At 39.5% G+C, this 22,685-nt stretch overlaps 1 protein-coding gene across 2 annotated transcripts in view; it reads right to left on the minus strand.

Annotated features, from left to right (window-relative positions):
• ptpn11b (protein tyrosine phosphatase non-receptor type 11b) overlaps positions 1-22,685 on the minus strand; it is a 91,163-nt gene that overhangs the window by 21,128 nt on the left and 47,350 nt on the right. For both annotated transcript variants that reach the window (XM_038289916.1, XM_038289917.1), the window contains exon 3: positions 10,521-10,715. In XM_038289916.1, coding sequence (XP_038145844.1) covers positions 10,521-10,715 — 195 coding nt within the window. The remainder of the gene's footprint in view (positions 1-10,520; positions 10,716-22,685) is intronic.

Genomic DNA, 22,685 nt, shown 5'->3' on the forward strand with positions numbered 1-22,685 from the left:
CAACCGTTGCGTATATTAGCTGTGACATATGAATCAAGATGCTATGACTGAAACAATTTGATTCTAGCTGTAAATAATATTATAAAATATACACAGAAGGCAAGAATAAACTAAAGCCACATTTACACTACTCCTTTAGAAACGGTGCCAAGATCAGTCCAAGCATGGTAACCAAGATAACTGTTGAGTGTAAATAGCACGCAAAACTAAACCGGACCGTGCCAGACACAACCAAACTGTGCTAAACTGGTACTACTTCATCAGTAGGGCTCGGCACGCGATTCTGTTGAGGTTCGGTTCTCAGACAACAAAGAATGCATGAGCAGACCGCGTGATCTCCTGATAGTTAGCCTCCATAATCATAAAATCTCAATCATAAAAATACTAGCTTCCCTCCCGTGCCACATGATTTCCAGTCATGATTCTGCTTAGCTGTGTTATGAACGTCAACTCCTGTTGTTGTTTCCTGCATCTGTAAGCCCTGATTAGACTACTGTTTATCGTATCCACTTCCCTAAAGCCGACTCTGTCAAGTAAATTCACCAATAATTTTATGCTTTTTATATATATACATATATATATATACATACATATATATATATATACATATATATACATACATATATATATATATACATACACTATATTGCCAAAAGTATTTGCTCACCTGCCTTGACTCACATATGAGCTTAAGTGACATCCCGTTCCTAATCCATAGGGTTCAATATGACGTCGGTCCACCCTTTGCAGCTAGAACAGCTTCAACTCTTCTGGGAAGGCTGTCCACAAGGTTTAGGAGTGTGTTTATGGGAATTTTTGACCATTCTTCCAGAAGCGCATTTGTGAGGTCGCACACTGATGTTGGACGAGAAGGCCTGGCTCTCAGTCTCCGCTCTAATTCATCCCAAAGGTGTTCTATCGGGTTGAGGTCAGGACTCTGTGCAGGCCAGTCAAGTTCATCCACACCAGACTCTGTCATCCATGTCTTTATGGACCTTGCTTTGTGCACTGGTGCACAGTCATGTTGGAAGAGGAAGGGGCCAGCTCCAAACTGTTCCCACAAAGTTGGGAGCATGGAATTGTCCAAAATGTCTTGGTATGCTGAAGCATTCAGAGTTCCTTTCACTGGAACTAAGGGGCCAAGCCCAGCTCCTGAAAAACAACCTCACACCATAATCCCCCCTCCACCAAACTTTACACTTGGCACAATGCAGTCAGACAAGTACCGTTCTCCTGGCAACCGCCAAACCCAGACCCGTCCATCAGATTGCCAGATGGAGAAGCGCGATTCGTCACTCCAGAGAACGCGTCTCCACTGCTCTAGAGTCCAGTGGCGGCGTGCTTTACACCACCGCATCCGACGCTTTGCATTGCACTTGGTGATGTATGGCTTGGATGCAGCTGCTCGACCATGGAAACCCATTCCATGAAGCTCTCTGCGCACTGTTCTTGAGCTAATCTGAAGGCCACATGAAGTTTGGAGGTCTGTAGTGATTGACTCTGCAGAAAGTTGGCGACCTCTTCGCACTATGCGCGTCAGCATCCGCTGACCCCGCTCCGTCAGTTTACGTGGCCTACCTCTTCGTGGCTGAGTTGCTGTCGTTCCCAAACACTTCCATTTTCTTATAATACAGCTGACAGTTGACTGTGGAATATTTAGGAGCGAGGAAATTTCACGACTGGATTTGTTGCACAGGTGGCATCCTATCACAGTTCCACGCTGGAATTCACTGAGCTCCTGAGAGCGACCCATTCTTTCACAAATGTTTGTAAAAACAGTCTGCATGCCTAGGTGCTTGAATTTATACACCTGTGGCCATGGAAGTGATTGGAACACCTGATTCCAATAATTTGGATGGGTGAGCAAATACTTTTGGCAATATAGTGTATATACAAACACCGCAAAATCCAGTCGACAGGCTGCAGCCATATCCCGAATTCCTCATTTTCCAGACACTTGAGTTATAATTTGCATTTCCCCATTCTCTAGCTTTTTCTCCACCTGAAGTTTTTTTCCCAAACATACTGATTTACCATCAACTGGAAGCAGTTCCGCGCAAACACGTGGAACCAGTTATATATGATGTAATATATCTGGTGAAGTTGTTTTTATAAATATATTTTTTTTTTGTAAAAAAAAAAAGCATTTTAAATGCAACGATAATCACATTTAATGAATTTTAATGCCAATTAAGGCCTTAGTCAAAAAAAATTATTTGATGACTTTAAAATGACCCGCGGAAACCGTGATATAACAATTATAACCAATCTTCCTGAATTTTATGGAAGCCGCCATGTTGGTTTGCTTGTTTACCTCTAGAGAGCAGTAGTACCGTAGATAGCCACTGGGAGCGAGGAATCGTGCTACCTTGGTGTGTAAATGGTCATCCCACGCATTCTCATCTTCATACTTTGGATCTTGTGCTGACATACGGCATAGAATGTGAAGAAATAACAGTATTTCCTCACAACCCTGTCCTCTCTGACCACTTTCTAATAACCTTCAGGATTACTTTAACAGAGTTCTCCTCCCCCAAAAGAAGGTTCAATTTTAGTAGATCTTTATCAGATAGTGCAGTTATAAATTTTAAAGAATCTGCTTCACTTTCTCTCTCCTCTGTGTCACTGAGCAGTGCTGCAGAGTGCAAAAGTTTAGCTTATTCCCCTTCACAGGTTGATGATTTTGTTGATGGGGTTGCTAGTTCTCTGCGTATTGCCTTAGACAACGCAGCTCCTTTGAAAATGAAAACCGTTAAAAATAGAAAGCTTGCTCCTTGGTTTAATGCAGAGCTGCGTACTTTGAAGCAAAATGCTAGGAAACTGGAGAGAAAATATCGCTCCACAGGCCTGCGAGAGTCCTTCCTAGTCTGGAAAAATGGTTTACTGCTGTATAAGAGGACCCTTTGTAAAGCAAGAGCAGCATACTTCTCCTCATTAATAGAGGAGAATAAGAATAATCCTAGATTTCTTTTTAATACAGTTGCCAAACTCACCCAGAGCCATAGCTCTGTTGAACCGTCCATTCCACCTGCTCTTAGCAGCAATGACTTTATGGGATTCTTTATAAATAAGATTGATCTTATTAAAAATAAGATCATAAGCACTCCTCTATCCGCGATTGTACCTGAGGTAGTCATGGAATCTGAACTGGGTTTAGACTGCTTTGATCCAGTTGAACTCTCTGAATTAGCAAAATTATTGTCTTCATCTAAGCCTTCAACTTGTATGTTAGATCCAGTTCCAACCAGGTTATTTAAGGAGGTATTCCCTTTGATCTCCTCCTCCATTTTAGATGTGATTAATCTATCTCTGTTACAGGGATATGTACCTAAAGCTTTTAAGGTTGCTGTAATTAAACCTCTGCTTAAGAAACCGTCTCTTGACCCAGATGACTTGGTCAATTATAGACCTATATCCAATCTTCCTTTCTTATCCAAAATTCTTGAGAAAGTAGTTGCCAAACAAGTTTGCGATCACTTCCACCATAATGAACTTTTTGAAGAGTTTCAGTCTGGCTTTAGAGCTCATCATAGCACTGAAACAGCTCTGGTGAAAGTCACTAATGATATTCTCATGGCCTCAGATAATGGACTTGTATCTGTGCTCGTCCTTTTGGATCTTAGTGCTGCATTTGATACAGTTGACCATAATATTCTTTTAGAAAGACTTGAATATTTTGTTGGAATTAAAGGAACAGCACTAGACTGGTTTAAATCTTATCTATCTGATCGAATTCAGTTTGTTCATGTTAATGATAGATCTTCAACACGCTCAAAGGTTACCTGTGGAGTACCACAGGGATCAGTGCTAGGACCAATTCTCTTTACTTTATACATGCTCCCAATTGGTAGAATTATTAGACAGCATGGGATTAATTTCCACTGTTATGCTGATGATACCCAGCTATATCTGTCTATAAATCCAGATGAAGCTAACCCATTACATAGATTACAGGCATGTCTTGAAGACATAAAAACCTGGATGACTCTTAACTTTCTGCTTCTGAATGCAGACAAAACAGAAGTTATAGTCTTTGGACCAGAGTCTCTGAAAAAGAAACTGATTAGCCAGTCACTTCATTTGGATGGGATTAAACTGATTTCAGATAATAAAGTAAAAAATCTTGGTGTTGTTTTTGATCAGGACCTGTCATTTAGGTCCCATATCAAGGAGGTTTCTAGAATTTCCTTCTTTCATCTGAGGAACATTGCAAAAATTAGAAATATCCTGTCCAGGGGTGATGCTGAGAAACTAGTCCATGCATTTGTTACTTCAAGGCTGGACTATTGTAATTCTTTACTATCAGGAAGTCCACAAACTGTAGTTAAAAGCCTTCAGCTGATCCAAAATGCTGCAGCCAGAGTTCTAATGAAAATTAAAAAGAGAGATCATATCTCGCCTATCCTGGCTTCTCTTCATTGGCTTCCTGTTAAATCAAGAATAGAATTTAAAATCCTCCTTCTCACATATAAAGCCTTAAATGGCCAAGCTCCATCTTATATCAGAGATCTGATTGTTCCTTATGTTCCTAACAGAGCACTTCGCTCTCAATCTGCAGGTTTACTAGTGGTTCCTAGAATTTCTAAAAGTAGAATGGGAGGCAGATCTTTTAGTTATCAGGCTCCTCTCCTGTGGAACCAACTACCAGTTTTAGTCCGTGAGGCAGACACCCTGTCTACTTTTAAGGCTAGGCTTAAAACTTTCCTTTTTGATAAAGCTTATAGTTAGAGTGGCTCAGGTTATCCTGAGCTATCTCTATAGTTATGCTGCTATAGGCTTAGACTTTTGGAGGACATAGGGACCCCCCATTTCATCATTCTGCTTCATTCTCTCTCTGTTCTCCTATTCTGCAGAATCTGTTAGTTCAATCTCTAACCTTCTGCTCTCTCTGCTTTTCCTCAGAGTAGCTTTGCCTCGTCTGTTCCTGTTTGGCTGTGACGTCATCCTGGAAAGAAACATCAGCTGTGCTGCTTCTATCAACACCCTTGTTTATAGATGTTGGAGATCGGCCTGTTTTCCAGTGTGGTCCTGTTTCTCTGACCGTGACTGAGTGGATGTGCTTTCTTCGTCCTCTGGCATGGGAGCTGCCTTGGAGCTCGTCTGCCTGGCTGTGTGTTTCCTGGACGGGGCCGCCTTTTACAGCTGCTTTTTGTATCTCTGCTTCTGTCTCCTTGAACCCCAGTCGGCCTCGGCAGATGGCCGCTCACACTGAGCCTGGTTCTGCTGGAGGTTTCTTCCTGTTAAAAGGGAGTTTTTCCTCTCCACTGTCGCTACAAGCATGCTTAGTGTGGGGGATTGTATTTGAGTCAATGAGTCAATGCAATCAACTGGTTTTCCTTAGATAGAAAACTTTGTATCAATTTGATCTGGTTGAACTGTAAAGTGCCTTGAGATGACATGTGTTGTGAATTTGGCGCTATATAAATAAACTGAATTGAATTGAATTGAATTAGGAACCGAGCTCGGCACGGATCGGTTTTCAGAGGGGTAGTGTAAATTGGGCTTAAGAATCTGATCCAGCCATCCATTTCTGTCATGCTTATCCCAAGCGAGGTCGTGAGGGGTGCTGGCGCCTATCTCCAGCTGTCTATGGGTGAGAGGCGGGGTCCACCCTGGACAGGTTGCCAGTCCATCACAACACGGAGACAAATAGGACAAACAACCATTCACGCACACACTCACACCTAAGCAGAATTGAGAGAAACCAATTAACCTAACATTCGTGTTTTTAGACTGTGGGAGGAAGCCAGAGTACCCAGAGAGAACCCACGCATTCTCAGGGAGAACATACAAACTCCATGCAGAAAGACCCTGGGCCGGGAATCAAAGCAGAGGCTGACCTACAACAGAAATCACAGGCCGGGTCATGTTTACGTCTTCATGTTTAATGACCTGAGCAGGTGCAGACGTTGAGCATCACTGGTGTATCTCTCTCTGACTGCACCAACAAACATCCCATGTTTCTCACTGATCAGCTATAACTGCTTTAGTATTAAAAGCCCTTCAACGTGTCCATTATATATATATAAAAAGTCACGGACTGCATCTATTCACCTGCTGCCTCTCCACCTACCACTCTCTATATTTGTGCATCTCATGGTGGATGTTAGTGCAAGGATGACAGAGTGAGATAAACTTTTCCATCAGAGGGGGCGGACTGAAGTCTGTTTCCTGTAGCTTTCGTCTTTAACATAACTTAAATCTATATGTGCACTGTGAGTGCAGACTCCCACTCAAGGAGCATGGGATCTCTTATAGTGCTGCAGGCTCTCTCTAACTGATTTCAAGATGAAATACCTGCATGTCGGCATTATGTTTCCTGTCAGATGAGCCCGAACATAAAGGAAGCGCTACCATGAAGTACACACAGAATGGAAAAACCACAGAAACCAAAACCATAGACCAGAAGTCGTTCTCAGACCTAAATAGAAGCTACGACACAAACACTGTAAGCTGCAGATGTGTTGAAATAATCAGCATATAAACATTTTTTTAAAGATTATTATTCTCTGCAGTGGGAAATATAATCATGCCACATTTAATAAAGTGTTTTCAGCATTCAGACCATGAATATTCTCTGTAATTGTGTGTGTGTTTCTAAGCATAGACACCAACCACTTAGTTAATCCAAACATGCAATGGGGAATACACAATTATTTATCTCTGCGGATGTTAGGTGCATATACATTTCATGAGTGGGAGTGTTTATTCAGAGCATCCTCTCTTCAATCTGTGTAAACATGCAGGTGCACCGGTATATAATTAACGAGTTAATGGGGATTACTAACCTACTGCCAGTACATTGAATACTTCACTAAGTAATGCGGGAGCGGGCCAGTGATTCAATATTATTGCTTGTTCTGTCGACTCTGAGTGGAATTGAATGGATGCAGCAACATCACGAACTACAGGTTTTTTTTTAGGATCTGTGTTGCTGTTTTGGTTTAGATTCAATTAGCTCTCCAACTGGCCTTAAATGTTAAACGGACTGAAATATTTCAATTAATGTTTTAAGAGCATGCACGTGAGTATCAATATACATTTACATTAACGTGGAAAAAACAAAGCAAAACAGGAAAACTAATGAGAGTTTAATCTAAGCAATAAAAAAAAAACTTAAAACACTTTTTATGTTTAGGTATAAATTAGGACGTCGCCAACATTTATCCCAAATTCAGTTTATCCAGTGTTTTGACTTGAAACCATCCAAACAAATTGGAAAACTGATAGAAAAACAGCTGAAACAAATCAGAGTGAGACATTGCTTTCCAACTAGCACTGAAACATTGGAATTAATCGTGATTAATTGATTATAGAAATAATCGTCAACAAATGCAGTAACCGATTAATCGTTAGCTGGAGTATAGACTGTAAAACATGCCTTTAGCTGACAGAGTAGCCCACTAAGAGGAGTAATTATACCAAAATTGTGTTTATCTGGATTTAAGATTTAAAAAAAGAAGAAAAAAAAAGAGTGAAAAAATTCTGTCTGTCAATATGCTTAATCTATTTCTACTCAAGTTAAAAAAAACTTTAGTTTTACTTTGTTATTTCTTTAAAATAACTGTTTTTGAGGAACCTTTGGGTATCGGGTTATTAATCAATCAAAAAAAATAATCGACAGAGGAATCAAACTGCAAAACGATCGCCCTATTTTCAACCATGTTTTAATACACTGACTTTACCAAATACACTCATGAAGCTGCAGTGTGTGCACTCATTGGCATCACAGGTGTTTACAATCTTGTAATCAGTCAGTGGGCCCATATATAGGACCAGTAGTCACTGTGTTGTTTGGTGACATGGTATGTACCACACTAAACATGGACCAGAAGAAATAAAGGACAGAGTTGTCAAAGGAGATTCAAAAGTAAATTACAGTGAAGCTGCAACGATTATTTTGCAAATCAATTAATCTGTCGCTAAAAATTTCAATTAATGAATTAATTAATTATAGGATAGCCAAAGGTTCCTTAAAGAAGACATTTAACAAAATTAAACTAGGTGAAACTAAAATGTTTCCACTAGAGGAGTTCTGGAAAGAGCATACTGACAGATCAAAAAGATTTTCATCTTAATTGCAAAATGCAACCTACTTGCTGCTCTGTCAGCTAAAGAGTTAGTCTCTACACTCCACTTAACGATTAATCGATTACTAAATTAGCTGACTATGATTTCAATAATTACAGACAAGTATGTTAAAGGTCTACGACCATCTCCAAGCAGCTATTATTAAGAAATTAAATATCCATGGAACTGTAGCCAACCTCCCTGGAGACGGTATATAGGTATGGTAACTAAAGAGCCCAGAAAAACTTCTAAAGAGATTAAAGGTGGATTTCAAGTTTAAGGTCAAATTAGACTAATGCTGAAAACAAGACATAAAAAAGTCAGGCTGGAATTGACCAAACTACATGTTGACAAGTCGCAATGCTTCTGAGAGAATATCCTCTGGACAGATGAGACAAAATGGAGCCTGTCGCCAAGCTACATCAGGTCAATGTTCACAGACAGAAAAAAGAAGAATAACAAGAGAACACACTGTCCCTACTGTGAAACATGGAGGAGGCTCTGTTATGCAGTGGGACTACTTTGCTTCATCTGGCACTGGGTGTCTTGAATATCTGCAGGGTTCAATGAAATCTCACGACTATCAAAGGATTCTAGAAGGAAACATGCTGCCCAGTGTCAGAAAGCTTGTTTCTGACACTGGGCAGTTCAATGCCCACAGCCTGCACTCTGGGTCTCTGAGCAAGACCCTTAACCCCACACTGCTCCCCGGGCACCGCACAATGGCAGCCCACTGCTCCCTAAGGGGATGGGTTAAATGCAGAGGTACATTTTTCCAGTGTGAGATTAAAAAGATTTCAATTTCTATACATATATATATATATATATGTATATATATAAAGAACACCCAAGAACTGCTAAGACAAAAACATTGGACTATTTTGAAGGGACCTTCTTTGACCCCTGACCTAAATCCTATTGAGCATCTTTAGAAGGAGCTGAAATAAGCCGTCTAGAAAAGGCCCCCTTCAAACCTGAGACAATTGGACCAGTTTGCTAATGAGGAGTGGGCCAAAATACCTGCTGAGAGTAGCTGTAGTCTCATTAACACTCTATCCTAATAGGATGGGATAGACAAGGTTGATCTTTTTAACTTCTGCTTAGTTAGCTGCCACTTGTTCCACCAGTATGAACCTAGAAGCCATTCCCCCTTTTTTAAGACCCTTCCAGCCCTGAATAGATATGGCTTATGTGGTATTTGACCTTGCTTTGTATACCTGCATGTGTATTTTAGGTGCTGCCTCATGGGATTTTGGTAAAGGTCATAACTCTGTTCTTTTGACCCTGAGATATTGACTTAAAATCATTATGCTCTTATTCATTGCTGTGGCTCGTTTTTATCTGTGAAATAAGCAATGTGCCTTTTAGCAGAATTTTCTTCCCCCTGTATGTCTCACTCTATCAGTGTGGTAAAGAGCTGGTAGAGCTCGGTTTCAAAGGCGGGATGAACAAGGTCGACGTCATCAGGTTAAAACCAATCAGACGGGCGTGTTCCTGTGGCACAGCGGTTAGCGTACATGACTCATGTACGACTCAAGAGCTCAGAGAGAATACAAGTGGAAAAAGTAGGTTATCGCCACATAATGTAGCATTTAGCTAATGTTTTTATTTTTTTTATTTTACAACTGTAGCCTACAGTCGTTGCATTTAAGGCACAAATATGTTCAAGGCACAAAAAAATGAATATATATTTATTTTTACAGTATGAAGGTAAGCAGGACAGGCTTATGTTTAAGCATAATTTGTTATTTTGCATTAAAGTGAATTGCTGGTTAATAATTTGTTTTCCATGTGTTCATGTAACTCGCAAATTTCCACCTATTTCAAAGCAGATTTGTGTCAAATAGTTAAAAAAAATAATTACACACACAAAGGGGGGCTAAAAAAATCACCACCCCAGGAGGGGTAAAGGCAATCGGGTCAGCTGGCATGCAAATGAGGTGTCCCTTTTTTTCTTTTCAGGGAGTTGTCATCCCTAGCCCCAATGTAATTCAGTCTGGCTGGTCAGGCTAGTTTTCTGTTGCTGTTTGGTTGTAGTTTACCTTGTTGCTGCCTTCTCATGGTTTTCCTCATAAAATACATGATTAAAATTACAGCCTTAAAGTTCTTCTCCAGTTGAGATCATCTGCCCAGTTTCAATATTTTGTTTTGGTAGAATACAACACCCTGATTTCTTTTGCAAAGTATGTTGGTATTTCAATAATCAAACCATAGTTTGCTCGGGTTCTACAGCGATAAAGCTGCTTTCTGTTGGACATTCAACTTGAATTCATTTGATTATCTCTGTGCCGTCAGGCATCAACTCTCTCCTACTCACACTCAGGATTCATGAAACGTGCAGATTAAATCACACAGATCTGCATTTACAACTGTTCCTGATTCTAATCAGCAAGTGAGGAGTGTTGCTTTATGGAAATGTGATGGTTTGGATGGCGAGGGTTTGACTCTACCTCTCAGAGGTCGGATCCTTGCAGTTGAGCGGATACTTCAGCTCGATGACATGGCCGTTTCTCTCGCGCAGGAGGTCCTGCTGTTCAGTGTAATACTGCACAAGCTCGGCTAGCGTGGCGAACTTCTCGCCTCCGTACAGGTCATAGTAGTCTCCAGAGTTCTGGATCTTAATGTGGGTCACCTCATTGTTGCGCCTGAGGAGGACAAAAAAAATCAGAACTGATGATTTGCATTGGAAGAGCGATGAAATGGCCTAAAAGGAGCATTTTTCTCTTCACATTTTTCCCTTTTTTTCACAGTTACCCAGCAGAAATGCAAAAAAAAAAAAAAAGTACCTCACAGACACAAACAGCCACCCACACACATGCCCATGCAGTATAGGCTCACACAAAGAAAATCAAGACTTCGCCCACGCCCGCTGAGCAGAAAAAACACACGCACACATTACAGGTGCTGGTCATAAAATTAGAATATCATGAAAAAGTAGATTGATTTCAGTAATTCCATTTAAAAAGTGAAACTTGTATATTATATTCATACATTACATACAAACTCATATATTTCAGATGTTTATTTTGTTTAATTTTGATGATTACAAATGACAACAAATGAAAATCTCAAATTCATCATATCAGAAAATTAGAATATTACTGAAGACCAATAAAAACAAAGGATTTATAGAAATGTTGGCCAACTGAAAAGTATGAACATGAAAAGTATGAGCATGTACAGCACTCAGTATTTAGTTGGGCCTCCTTTGGCCTGTATTACTGCAGCAATGCGGCGTGGCATGGAGTCGATCAGTCTGTGGCACTGCTCAGGTGTTATGATAGCCCAGGTTGCTCTAATAGTGGCTTTTAGCTCTTCTGAATTGTTGGGTCTGGTGTATTGCATCTTCTTCTTCACAATACCCCATAGATTTTCTATGGGGTTAAGGTCAGGAGAGTTTGCTGGCCAATTAAGAACAGGGATACCATGGTCCTTCAACCAGGTACTGGTAGCTTTGGCACTGTGTGCAGGTGCCAAGTCCTGTTGGAAAATGAAATCTGCATCTCCAAAAAGTTGGTCAGCTGCAGGAAGCATGAAGTGCTCTAAAACTTCCTGGTATGTGGCTGCGTTGACCCTGGACCTCAGAAAACACAATGGACCAACACCAGCAGATGACATGGCACCCCAAACCATCACTGACTGTGGAAACTTTACACTGGACTTCAAGCAACGTGGATGAAGTGCCTCTCTTCTTTTCCTCCAGACTCTGGGACCTTGATTTCCAAAGGAAATGCAAAATTTACTTTCATCAGAGAACATGACTTTGGACCACTCACCAGCAGTCCAGTCCTGTTTCTCTTTAGCCCAGGCAAGACGCTTCTGACGCTGTCTGTGGTTCAAGAGTGGCTTGACACAAGGAATGCGACAGCAGAAACCCATGTCTTTCATACGTCTGTGTGTGGTGGTTCTTGAAGCACTCACTCCAGCTGCAGTCCACTCTTTGTGAATCTCCCCCACATTTTTGAATGGGTTTTGTTTCACAATCCTCTCCAGGGTGCGGTTATCTCTCTTGCTTGTACACTTTTTTCGACCACATCTTTTCCTTCCCTTCGCCTCTCTATTAATGTGCTTGGACACTGAGCTCTGTGAACAGCCAGCCTCTTTAGCGATGACCTTTTGTGTCTTGCCCTCCTTGTGCAAGGTGTCGATGGTCGTCTTTTGGACAACTGTCAAGTCAGCAGTCTTCCCCATGATTGTGTAGCCTATAGAACTAGACTGAAAGACCATTTAAAGGCTTTTGCAGGTGGTTTGAGTTAATTAGCTGATTAGAGTGTGGCACCAGGGGCCATCAATTTTGAACCTTTTCACAATATTCTAATTTTCTGATATGATGAATTTGAGATTTTCATTTGTTGTCATTTGTAATCATCAAAATTAAACAAAATAAACATCTGAAATATATGAGTTTGTATGTAATGTATGAATATAATATACAAGTTTCACTTTTTAAATGGAATTACTGAAATCAATCTACTTTTTCATGATATTCTAATTTTATGACCAGCACCTGTATATGAACACGTCCAACTTATCAAGCCATCTGCTCCTCCTTCCAGAACAAGCAGATCACGTCATATCATTTTAGACTGTTATATAATCAAATTTTTCTCATATTTTTAGGGAATTACTTGTTATTAGCTTCTACATATAATGAAAAGGGAAATGATAAAAGGTTTTTCTCTTTTAAAATATGAAATGGGTTGTATGCATATGGTATAACCCCTAACCTAAATACAACCCAGTGTGACCAGTCACCTAACTAGCAAATAGTCTTCTTATATTAAATTTAATCTCAGCTATTCTGTTTCAGTGGCTGCATGTTGTTACTGTTTGTGTTTTAAATACAGATGCTTATATGGTTATTCATCATGTGTCTGCCCTTTTGGCAGGATTCTGATTTCGTACATTATCTAATATAATAAAGAGCATGGAACACGAGAACGCCCACCATTGCAAGCAAGTTGGGGGATTGTTGGCCTAGTGGTTAGCGCAGTGCGGTTGTGCTTTAAGAAGGTTGCAAGTACCTGGTTTGAACCACACAGCCTAAACTCTGGGTTCCTGAGCAAAACCTTTAACCCCACACTGCTCCCAAGGTGCCGCACAATGGCAGTTCACTGCTCCCCATGGGGATCGGTCAAAAGCAGAGAGTGAATTTCCCCATTGTGGGACAATAAAGGGATTTACATTACATTTGGGGAGTGGTGGCTTAGTGGTTACGGCATAGAACTTGGAATCCTGAGGTTCTTATTTCGAGCCCCACTCCCACAGACTGCCACTCTGGGTCTCTGAGCATGACCATTAAAAGCTGGTTATCCTCCCACAGCAGTGTGTCGCACAGTCGCAGCCATTTTTGATGTATGCCAGAATTGAAGCGTGGTCTGTGCTATGTTATGCCACGCCACAACGCAAGAGGGACAATCAGGAACTAGCTGTGGGTCTAGATACGGCCAAGGAGGTGAGGAAGTGGGGGCAAGGTTGTGCAACAACGGAGGGACATGAGGACGAAAAAGAGCGGGGATCCAGGTGGAAAAAGGGTCCCAGCGTTGTTGCGCACCTCGCTCTTCTAACTGGTCCATCTTCACGAGTAGTTTTCCACAATGGCGGTCATACAAACAAAACTAGGCGGTAAGGTACCAAACAGGAAATTGGCATAGTGTAGAGCGGATGCAGATTTGACCAATCAGAGGCCTCCTGTCTGCGGTCACCTACAATTTGGAGAGGTGCAACAGAGTGTCTGTAGAGAGGGCTGGGGGACATCTACGTTAACTGCGACACACATGCAGACGACCTGGTTTCTGAGTATAAATCAGTAGGGGTGCACCGATAAATCGGCCGGCCGATCGATCAGCCCCGATTTCCTTAATTTAGGGTGATTGGTGATCGGCCGATATTTACATATGAAACCGATCTTAACCACAGATCTATTTACCTCCACTAGTGTCTTAAAATCAGTTGCTATTCCATATTTTTTTCTGAGCTTTTGTTGAAGTTTTGTTTTTTGAAATGTAAAAAAATCAAAAGACCAATGTTGTAGTCTTAAGTTTGTTTTATTTAATATTTATTATTTTATTCATTTCTATGTCAAGGCTCTACCTCATGGGCAGTTAAAACAATTTTATAATAGTTGAAGGCTATTGTTCAAGGGCATGTTTTTCAAGAAAAGATTGTAACATTGACAGTGAATTGCGATCTTGTAACACAGTGTTGGTTATAGCAAAAAAAATAATAAAATCGGTATTAACCAAAAAGCGGAATCGGCAGGTCAGACTTTTTAAAGATCGGTGATTGGAAATCGGCCGGAAAACTGCAATCGGTGCACCCCTATAAATCAGTACAAATTTACCAATGAACAGGTAAATTTCTCCAATGTGAGATCAATAAAGCTCAATGATTATTATTATTAAAGGATGGTACTATAAGAATTGACTACACTGTAACTCTGGAGGAGCCAGAAATGTCCACAGCTCAGATGCAAAACACAGTTTTCATGACAACTAATCTGCTTTAAGCTGAAGAGAGGGCCTTTGTCCAACAAACACCATTAAAACCCTGCTTGCAGTATTTGAAGGAAAAGAAACAATGAATACATACAATACATACATTAGTGTCTTCAAAGGGATTAATTTTAGAAAATGTCTTGAAGGCACTGTAGCTAAGATTAGTCTCTTTTTTTTTTTTTTTTACTCATGAGCCATGATTGCTGCACCTTTGTAGAGAGTGAGCATAAATCTGATAAGCCGTGCAACATTAAGGGAGCGCTTTACATATCTAAACTACTCTCACCCCCTTGAATAGGTATTCACATCTCCACACAGACCTAAACATTCCTCTGATCCATAAGATATGTGCCTGAAAGCAAAACAGCAAAGAGAAGCAGCTCTACAGCTCACACTTTAATGCATTCCTTTTTTTTTATTCCCCATTTTTCAGCTTGTGCTTCAACATTTTGCTAGAAAATAAAATGAATTAATTTTTATGTACAAAAACATAGAAAAATCTCAAGAATACAGACTGAGAAACCCCAAGAGAGCGCAGCTAGGCTGTCAGTCCTATCTCTCTAACTGATCAGCAGCTAATGGTAATATCAAATGACCTATTTCACTGCAGTCTTCATAGGTTTTTTTCTCTCTCCTTCTTCACACTAAGAACACAATAAATCTTCCCATCCATTCTTGTATTTATTTGTCCCATAATGCATCTCTCCCTCATTCCCCATTCGTCTCTCCTTGTGTTTCCTGGTAATTGCTTTATGGCTCTATTAGTGGCTGTTGGCAGGTTGCCACAGGTCTATGGCCATGTTACAGGCCCCTCCTCTGCTCTCAGGTCAAAGCCCCCTCTTTCCTATGGAGTTTAACACCATTAACTCTGGAATGAGGCAAACATATCCTATTAGATTCCCCTTCTCTCCCCTGCTCTCCCACTTTGACAAACTGATAACCTTTATGGATTTATTGCAGTTTAAAATTCTGGGAGGTCAGCACACCATTGATTTTAGTATAAGTCGTCCCATTACAGATATAAGTGCATATATCGGGATATATTAATGATACTGTGTAGAAAATTTGAACATTTCTTTAATAACATGTTTTAATTTTTTTATAGATACTTGCTAAAGTGTTCATACCTCGTGACATTTTTCAAATTTTTTCACTGCCTCAGGCCTCAATATATTCTAGTGAGGATTTTTGTGAACACAAATCAGTGCATAATTTTGAAGTAAAAGTAAGAAACATGATAGATCTGGCAGGCTTTTGCATTCAGACTCCCTGATTCGATGCTTTCTAGAAACAGGTTTTGCTAAACAAACACGTCTTTAGGGGGTTGTTGTTTCTACGAGAAAAATTATGCAGAAACAGAGATGTTTTTCACCTTTTGTTTTCTGGTTGGAAATTCACCCTTTGTCAGCTGTGTCAGCTTGACCGGGAGAGAACCAATATTTAATGGAGAGGCTCACACTGAGTTTTTCTTCTCCACTGTCGCTACAAGCATGCTTAGTGTGAGGGACTGCATTAATACAATCAACTGGGTTTCCTTAGATAGAAAACTTTGAATCAATTTGACTGGATGATCTGGTGAACTGTAAAGTGCCTTGAGATGACTTGTGTTGTGAATTGGTGCTATATAAATAAACTGAATTGAATTGAATTAAATTGAAGACAAAGCGGAAGTTTGAACTCCAGCTTGTGCACACCAACAACTACTTAAACTAAAAAAGAACAAACAGCATGTTATACCAAACTTCATGTTACATGAAGAAAGGAACCATGAAAAGGGATTATTAAGAAAAAGAAGCAAAATTAATTTACATACAAACCTACACCAAAACAATAAAATATACACCCAAAGTAATATTTACATACATACAAATCAATACAATTAAACAAATCTAAAGAAAATCACTAAAACTGCATCAAATTTATTAAAACACTTCTAAAACTACCCTCCTGGTCCTTTTGGTTCGCTCCAAGTGCATTCCAGCACCTGGAGCACATCTACCTTTTCTGCCAAGCCCTGCTGAGGAGCCAAACCAGGAAAAGGCAAGTACTTTAACTTAACATAAGGAGAAACGGAGGAAATATAGTTGACATTGATGTTTAAACTTCTTTCCATAGGCAGGATGGCCAGTCCTTCTGCAAGAATGCATGCATAAATGTCCAAACAAAACTACAATAAAGAACTCAAACAACCCAACTATTTGTTCCCACTTAATACTACGTAACACAAAATCAATAATCATATTTTATGGGACTCCTGGTCCCCATTACATTGTGATGTAATGATAGCTCTGAGGAGCTGCTGACCGAGGGAGTGGGAAAATATGAAAGGCTGCATCCATCTCCTCCTTTATCAATCAAAACATGCCACCTCTGCCATTGTGTGTTTGTTCTTTTCTTCGCAGACGTGGTGTTAGCTACAATGAAAGCAGATTTTTCTTGCTTTCAACATTTCAAGAACAGGAACAAATTTCTTAATTCTGCAGGATGTAGGGCGTAGACCAGTTCTCTGACTAATGCTGTCACTTTAAGAGTACGGCCATGTTTCTCAGGTTTTCATTTGTGTCCTTATATCTTTAGATGATAGCTTAAGATATCGCTTTATGACCGTGGAAGCGTGTTTTTCCTCTGCTTAATTGGGGTGAAAGGAAGGCTAGGAGTGATAAAAGATAAGTGTTTAAAGTTTCCTTCATTCCGTGAACAGAAGACACCTGTTCTGAGTGTTTATCTGGCTAATGAAAAATGTATGTCCTTGATGAACTGAAGTTGTTTCCCTCAAAATGTTTGTTTGTGAGGAAGTTCTTTATGGGTTGGGATGGTCCCAAGGGAGAGTGTGTTCGGATTTATATAGTATAAATGAGTGTGCTGGGTTTGCCGCAGTCAGAGCTTTTCTGTCTGTCTAAGAACGTAAAATAAAGTTGAAATTTCTCTTGCAAGAATCTCCGTTTCTCCACAACTTCACAGACCCCTAACCCTGCTCACCCCTGTTTGCATCGTTCTCTCTGACCTGCCTGCTGTTTTGTTGGTCGTCATAATGCTGTTTGCTCACTCCTCTAACAAACTTTTGAGTAATTAGCAAAACACGTGAATTTACGATGAGAGGTCTACTGCCTTCAACCTTTTAGGGTCACCAGTTCATTACCATGGGTGCACAACGGGTTACGCAAATTAAACAGGAAACACTTTTTGTCATTTTTATCCAATCATGTTTTGATCCACTTTACCTGTCATAATAAATTCCCAACAAAATTCACAAAAGATTGTGACAGTACCAAAAGAAACGCTCTAAAAATTATGCTGCGTTTTCAAGGAACACATTTTTTTATCTATTATCTGTCATTATTTATATATTATATACAAATACTTTCTGTTTATAAATACCATTTATAGTCCATACATTCATAGTCATGTAAATAAATATCCTGTATATCACTTCTGGATAGATGCAAACTACATTTCATTGCTTTGTACTGTAAGTGTAATGACAATTGAATTGAATTCTATTTTTAGCGTCAAAATGGAGTCCCAACGCATCATCTTGGACATTTGTCCAAATTAAGGTTGGAGGCATGTCCAGAGCGTTTTTGAGGCCCGCAACGTGCAGCAAGCAAAGTGTCTATAAAGGCATCTGACAGTTCTCATTTTTCAACTCCATTGTTGCAACTTTGGACGCGCTTAAGCCGGTCAAGGCCTAAAATCTCACAACACACCGTGCCTAAAGCTTAAAATGCTTTGAGCAGCGCAGGACCTCTTGACTCCCCCTGATGTGCGTCCTGCATAGACTTTGCATGTAAAGCTTCTAACACGCAAAACAAATTTAGTCATAAAGTAGTTTAAGTATACTTTGAACTACATTGTACCACTGCCATCTGTACTACTAACCAATGAATATATTTATGATTGGCATGTTATCATATTATGTCTTTATTTATAGTACAACATGAAAACTAATTGTCTGAGAAAGTTTCTAACTTCTCTAGAACCTAAAAAGACTGGCAACAATGAACGCAGAGTGCAAACTTTAACTGGAAGCCAAAACTTTGACCAACTTCTATCGTCAATGCTGCAGCACACTCCCCGTCTTACATACATAATATAATACAGTACATAACAGTGCATTACGATCACCCATGCATGTTTGTCTTCCTGTTTAAGATGCGCCTACATTTGCGAGATAAGGTTTTTTGTCAAAAGCCAACTTCATAAGCTTGCAAAGTTAGGTTGAAAGTGATCAATCTCCAGTGGTTTCGGCAGTTTAATCTTAATCGTGAAAATAAAAAAATCAATTAGCTAAGAGGAAAAATGCTGTACATAAAGATGAGCTGAAGTTCACCCACCAAGGAATTTTGGTTGACTCCTCTTTATCTCTAAATCGTTCATGTTTCTTTACTCCTATGTTTCCTCCATAGATCATCGTTAGGACTAAGGTCTGCAGATGAGCTGTTTTTACAGTTGCAAGCCCTCAGGCACCATAAAAGTGATACCATCTGAGCACAACATCTAAGCTGGATCAGAGGAAGTTACCCAAAGGAGGGGGCCAATCAAAATGTTTTAACCACCGAGCCCAAAAACCCACAGTTAGCTCTGTTGATAATCTGCCTAATCTGAGCTAAAACCACAGAGCTTCAACATTAATGAAAGGTCGGATTAGCGGTGAAATAACATGAGCTCGTTGTCTCGTTTTTCAGCTGTTTGTTTAAACATCACAGACAGGGTTAATGCACTGCTCATAACAGCTGTTTGGATTTGAGATTTCCACATCTAAAAAAGATTATATTTTATTATTGCCGGGGATACTGAGATGAGTAATGTGGTTAAACTATCTGCCTGCACTTTAATCCTCCACATAAATCTAAAATATAACGCAGGGAGGATTTAACATCTTTATAGAAAAAAAAAATCTGATGGATTTTCAGCCGTTCCCTAGACAGTGAAGTCAATAATGATGTGGTGCCAAGCTGACCACTGAATAAACCAAACCAGTCAACATTGAGCTCTAGCTGTGATTTAGCACCAGGACTTTTTATTGGACTTAAGGTGCTTCTTTAACCCCTAAAGGAAGGGTTTTCCTTCCATCTGTGGTGTTCTGGCTGTTCCAGCAAGTTTTTAATATTACTTTAATAGATGTTTCTAATGACCCTTCAGTGCAATCCAGGTATTCTTTAATCTAGTATGAAAAACAGGCCGAAGCTATCATGTTTTTAGCTCTGTCAACAGAACTCGAGTTGAGGGGGGAGGAGGTAGGATGGCATCGCCCTTCTTAAAAAAATCTTAAAAATACCCCTTCTTAAATGACCATCACCCCCATACATCCCCTGTGACACTTTATCACTGAATGTGTAAATGTATACTATATATTAACAGTAATGGCAATAATAATGCCCTTTCAACATTTGGCAGGCTGTGCGCTTACGAATAGCGTGACCAAATTACGGTGGCCCAGAGGGGACACGCGATTTCATTTTCAACTTCAGTGGTACAACCAGCGGAGCAGGTGACGGAGTTCTGAACAGCATCACGGCCAAGCGGCAAAGACAACGTGATTTAAGGGATTTCATTTTTAAGAAGGCAAAAACTAACACTTCAGACAGTTCAAGAGTCAGAAGACTTTACCTTTTATAAGCTACCCATCAGAGATGGCAAAAGTACTCACTTTCCGTACTTGAGTAAAAGTACAGATACTTGTGTTAAAACATACTCTGGTAAAAGTGGAAGTACTGATTAAACTTCTTTACTCAAGTAAAAGTAACAAAGTACAGGCTTGTAAATTTACTTAAAGTATAAAAGTAAAAATAGAAACCACTTTTTTCATGCCGTTGCCTACATTTTAAATGGATGTCTGCCAATAGGACTAGATCTCCTTTGTTTTCATTTTCAATCATCTCGTCGTCCATACTACTATGCTAACGCCACCGCCACCAAGCTGCAATGATTTGCCACGAATGAATACCGCCGAATCTGTCGATTCATCTTGTAGCAGTGCGTCAAATGCAACGTAGATTCCCATCCAATTAGATTGAATTTGGTATTGATGACGTGAAAAATAATAACGGTAACTCCATTGAAATGATTCAAAACTAAAGTAACGAGGCAATTTTTAAAAATGTAAGGAGTAGAAAGTACAGATATTTGTCTAAAAATGTAAGGAGTAGAAGTAAAAAGTCGCCATAAAAATAAGTAGTAAAGTAAAGTAAAAATATCAGAAAAATCTACTTGAGTACAGTAATAAAGTATTTGTACTTCGTTACTTCCCATCTCTGCTTACCATTGAGTCACCAAATATGTAGAAGTCCTAATCTCTGAACATAGCAATAGCATATGCTGATGAAGATTCTCAGTCATCCAGGTCATAGTCATTCCGTAAAAGTTCAAAAAATATCCACTGGACTTGGTTTCCAAGATTTGAAGACATTTCACTACCTCTCCAGGAAGCTTTCTCAATTCAAATGTCTGGATCGGCAGTGAGTTTGAGTCTTATATAGACAAGGCCTTGTATTGCTTGGAAACATGCAAATGGAAACCGATAAGTGGGTCGTTTGGTTCCATTGTTAGCCTGTAATATTACAGGCTAACAAGTCTTCAAATCTTGGAAACCAAGTCCAGTGGGCATTTTTTGAACTTTTACGGAATAGCAATAGCATGCAAAACTAGGTAAAGTAGTTTGAAGCACAAACATGTTTCTGTCTTAAAAGTTGTCATGTCACACGAGAGTTAGTCTAGAGTGTGCAGGCATTGCTGAATATTCAAAATCTGTGTTTTGGTTGTGAATGGAACATAAAATCTATAGACCGCTGCTGTTTTGGTAGGTGACTGCCAGAATCTAGAAGATGTGGTGACACAAATGGGGCTGTGGCCAAGAGTTAAACGGACCAGTTAGAATATTTTTAACTCATTTATTACCAGCATGTAGTCTAGCTTACATTAAATTAGCCAATAGTAACAATAGTGATTTTCTGATAACTGCTAAATGATAAATGCTCTAAATGAATATTTGAAATTGAGTAAAATTATTAGATTTTATATAGGATTATTTCATTTTCAGGCTAATTTAAATATATTTGAATTTGTAAGCAGTTTTTTGAAAAATGTTATAGATGTTTCTATTTCATTAGTTGAATTTGAATTAAAAAAAATACCTGACTTGAAAGGATTCAGATATTCATTTGCAATGTTCCGTGAGGTTTTGTTCCAAATCTTAATAGATTCATTGCCAAAAGATTTTCCAAAGTATAATGAAAGAAGTGTCCTACCATGACTATGAAGCTGATCCCAGCGGAAAATGAGTCCCTAACTCTGTAGGGGCAGTGATAGCCATGCCAGTTCAGGGACTGACTGCAGTTCTACTGTAAGGTGACTTGGTCAAAGTCAATGACCAACGTACCTGACATGTAACAACCATACCCTGCATAGTGTTTGAGGTTGATAGACTATATTGATTAGGCTATGTATGCTTAAAAAAAAACCCACCATCCCTCCTTGTTTTTTTTTTTACAACTTGTCTGTCCATTAATGTAAAAAGCAATGACCAGATTTTCCACTTTGTCCCGTTGAGGTGGGTCGAGATGAAGTGAAAGAACTTGATTGTGATGCTAGCTGGTAAAAATAGTACAGGCCCATGTGTCTTCTATAGCAAGACGTTTGAATGTCTCAACCCTTTACAGCACAATGTGTTACGTGTGGAGTTTATGTTAACATAGTTCTAGCTATCATCAGATCATACAAAAGCTTGTCCCGTGTAACAGTGGATTAACCGCATGAAACCCAAGACTGAGAAAAAGTAGCCTATTTATATTTAATCATCAAACAATAGTTTACCATATCCTATCGGAGATGGTATCGGGATGCAAGAGGTACAGGAGGGTAGGGGTGTGGAAATAAATCAATTTGCTGATATATCGTGATATTCTGCTGCCCAAAACAATATCGACAATATTTTATTTTTAAATCAAAAACATTTTTACCTCATCAAACGCCAAACAACATGGATTCTGATGAACATATACAGCACTTACTTTAAATTTTGATAGCTGGGAAAAATATGGCAATATATAGTGATATTGCAAATTGTGATAATATTGTATCGTGACCCAAGTATTGTGACACGTGTCGTATTGCAGCACC

The sequence above is a fragment of the Cyprinodon tularosa genome, unplaced genomic scaffold, assembly GCF_016077235.1.
Source record: "Cyprinodon tularosa strain WSP-4 unplaced genomic scaffold, ASM1607723v1 ctg273, whole genome shotgun sequence".
NCBI lineage: Eukaryota > Metazoa > Chordata > Actinopteri > Cyprinodontiformes > Cyprinodontidae > Cyprinodon > Cyprinodon tularosa.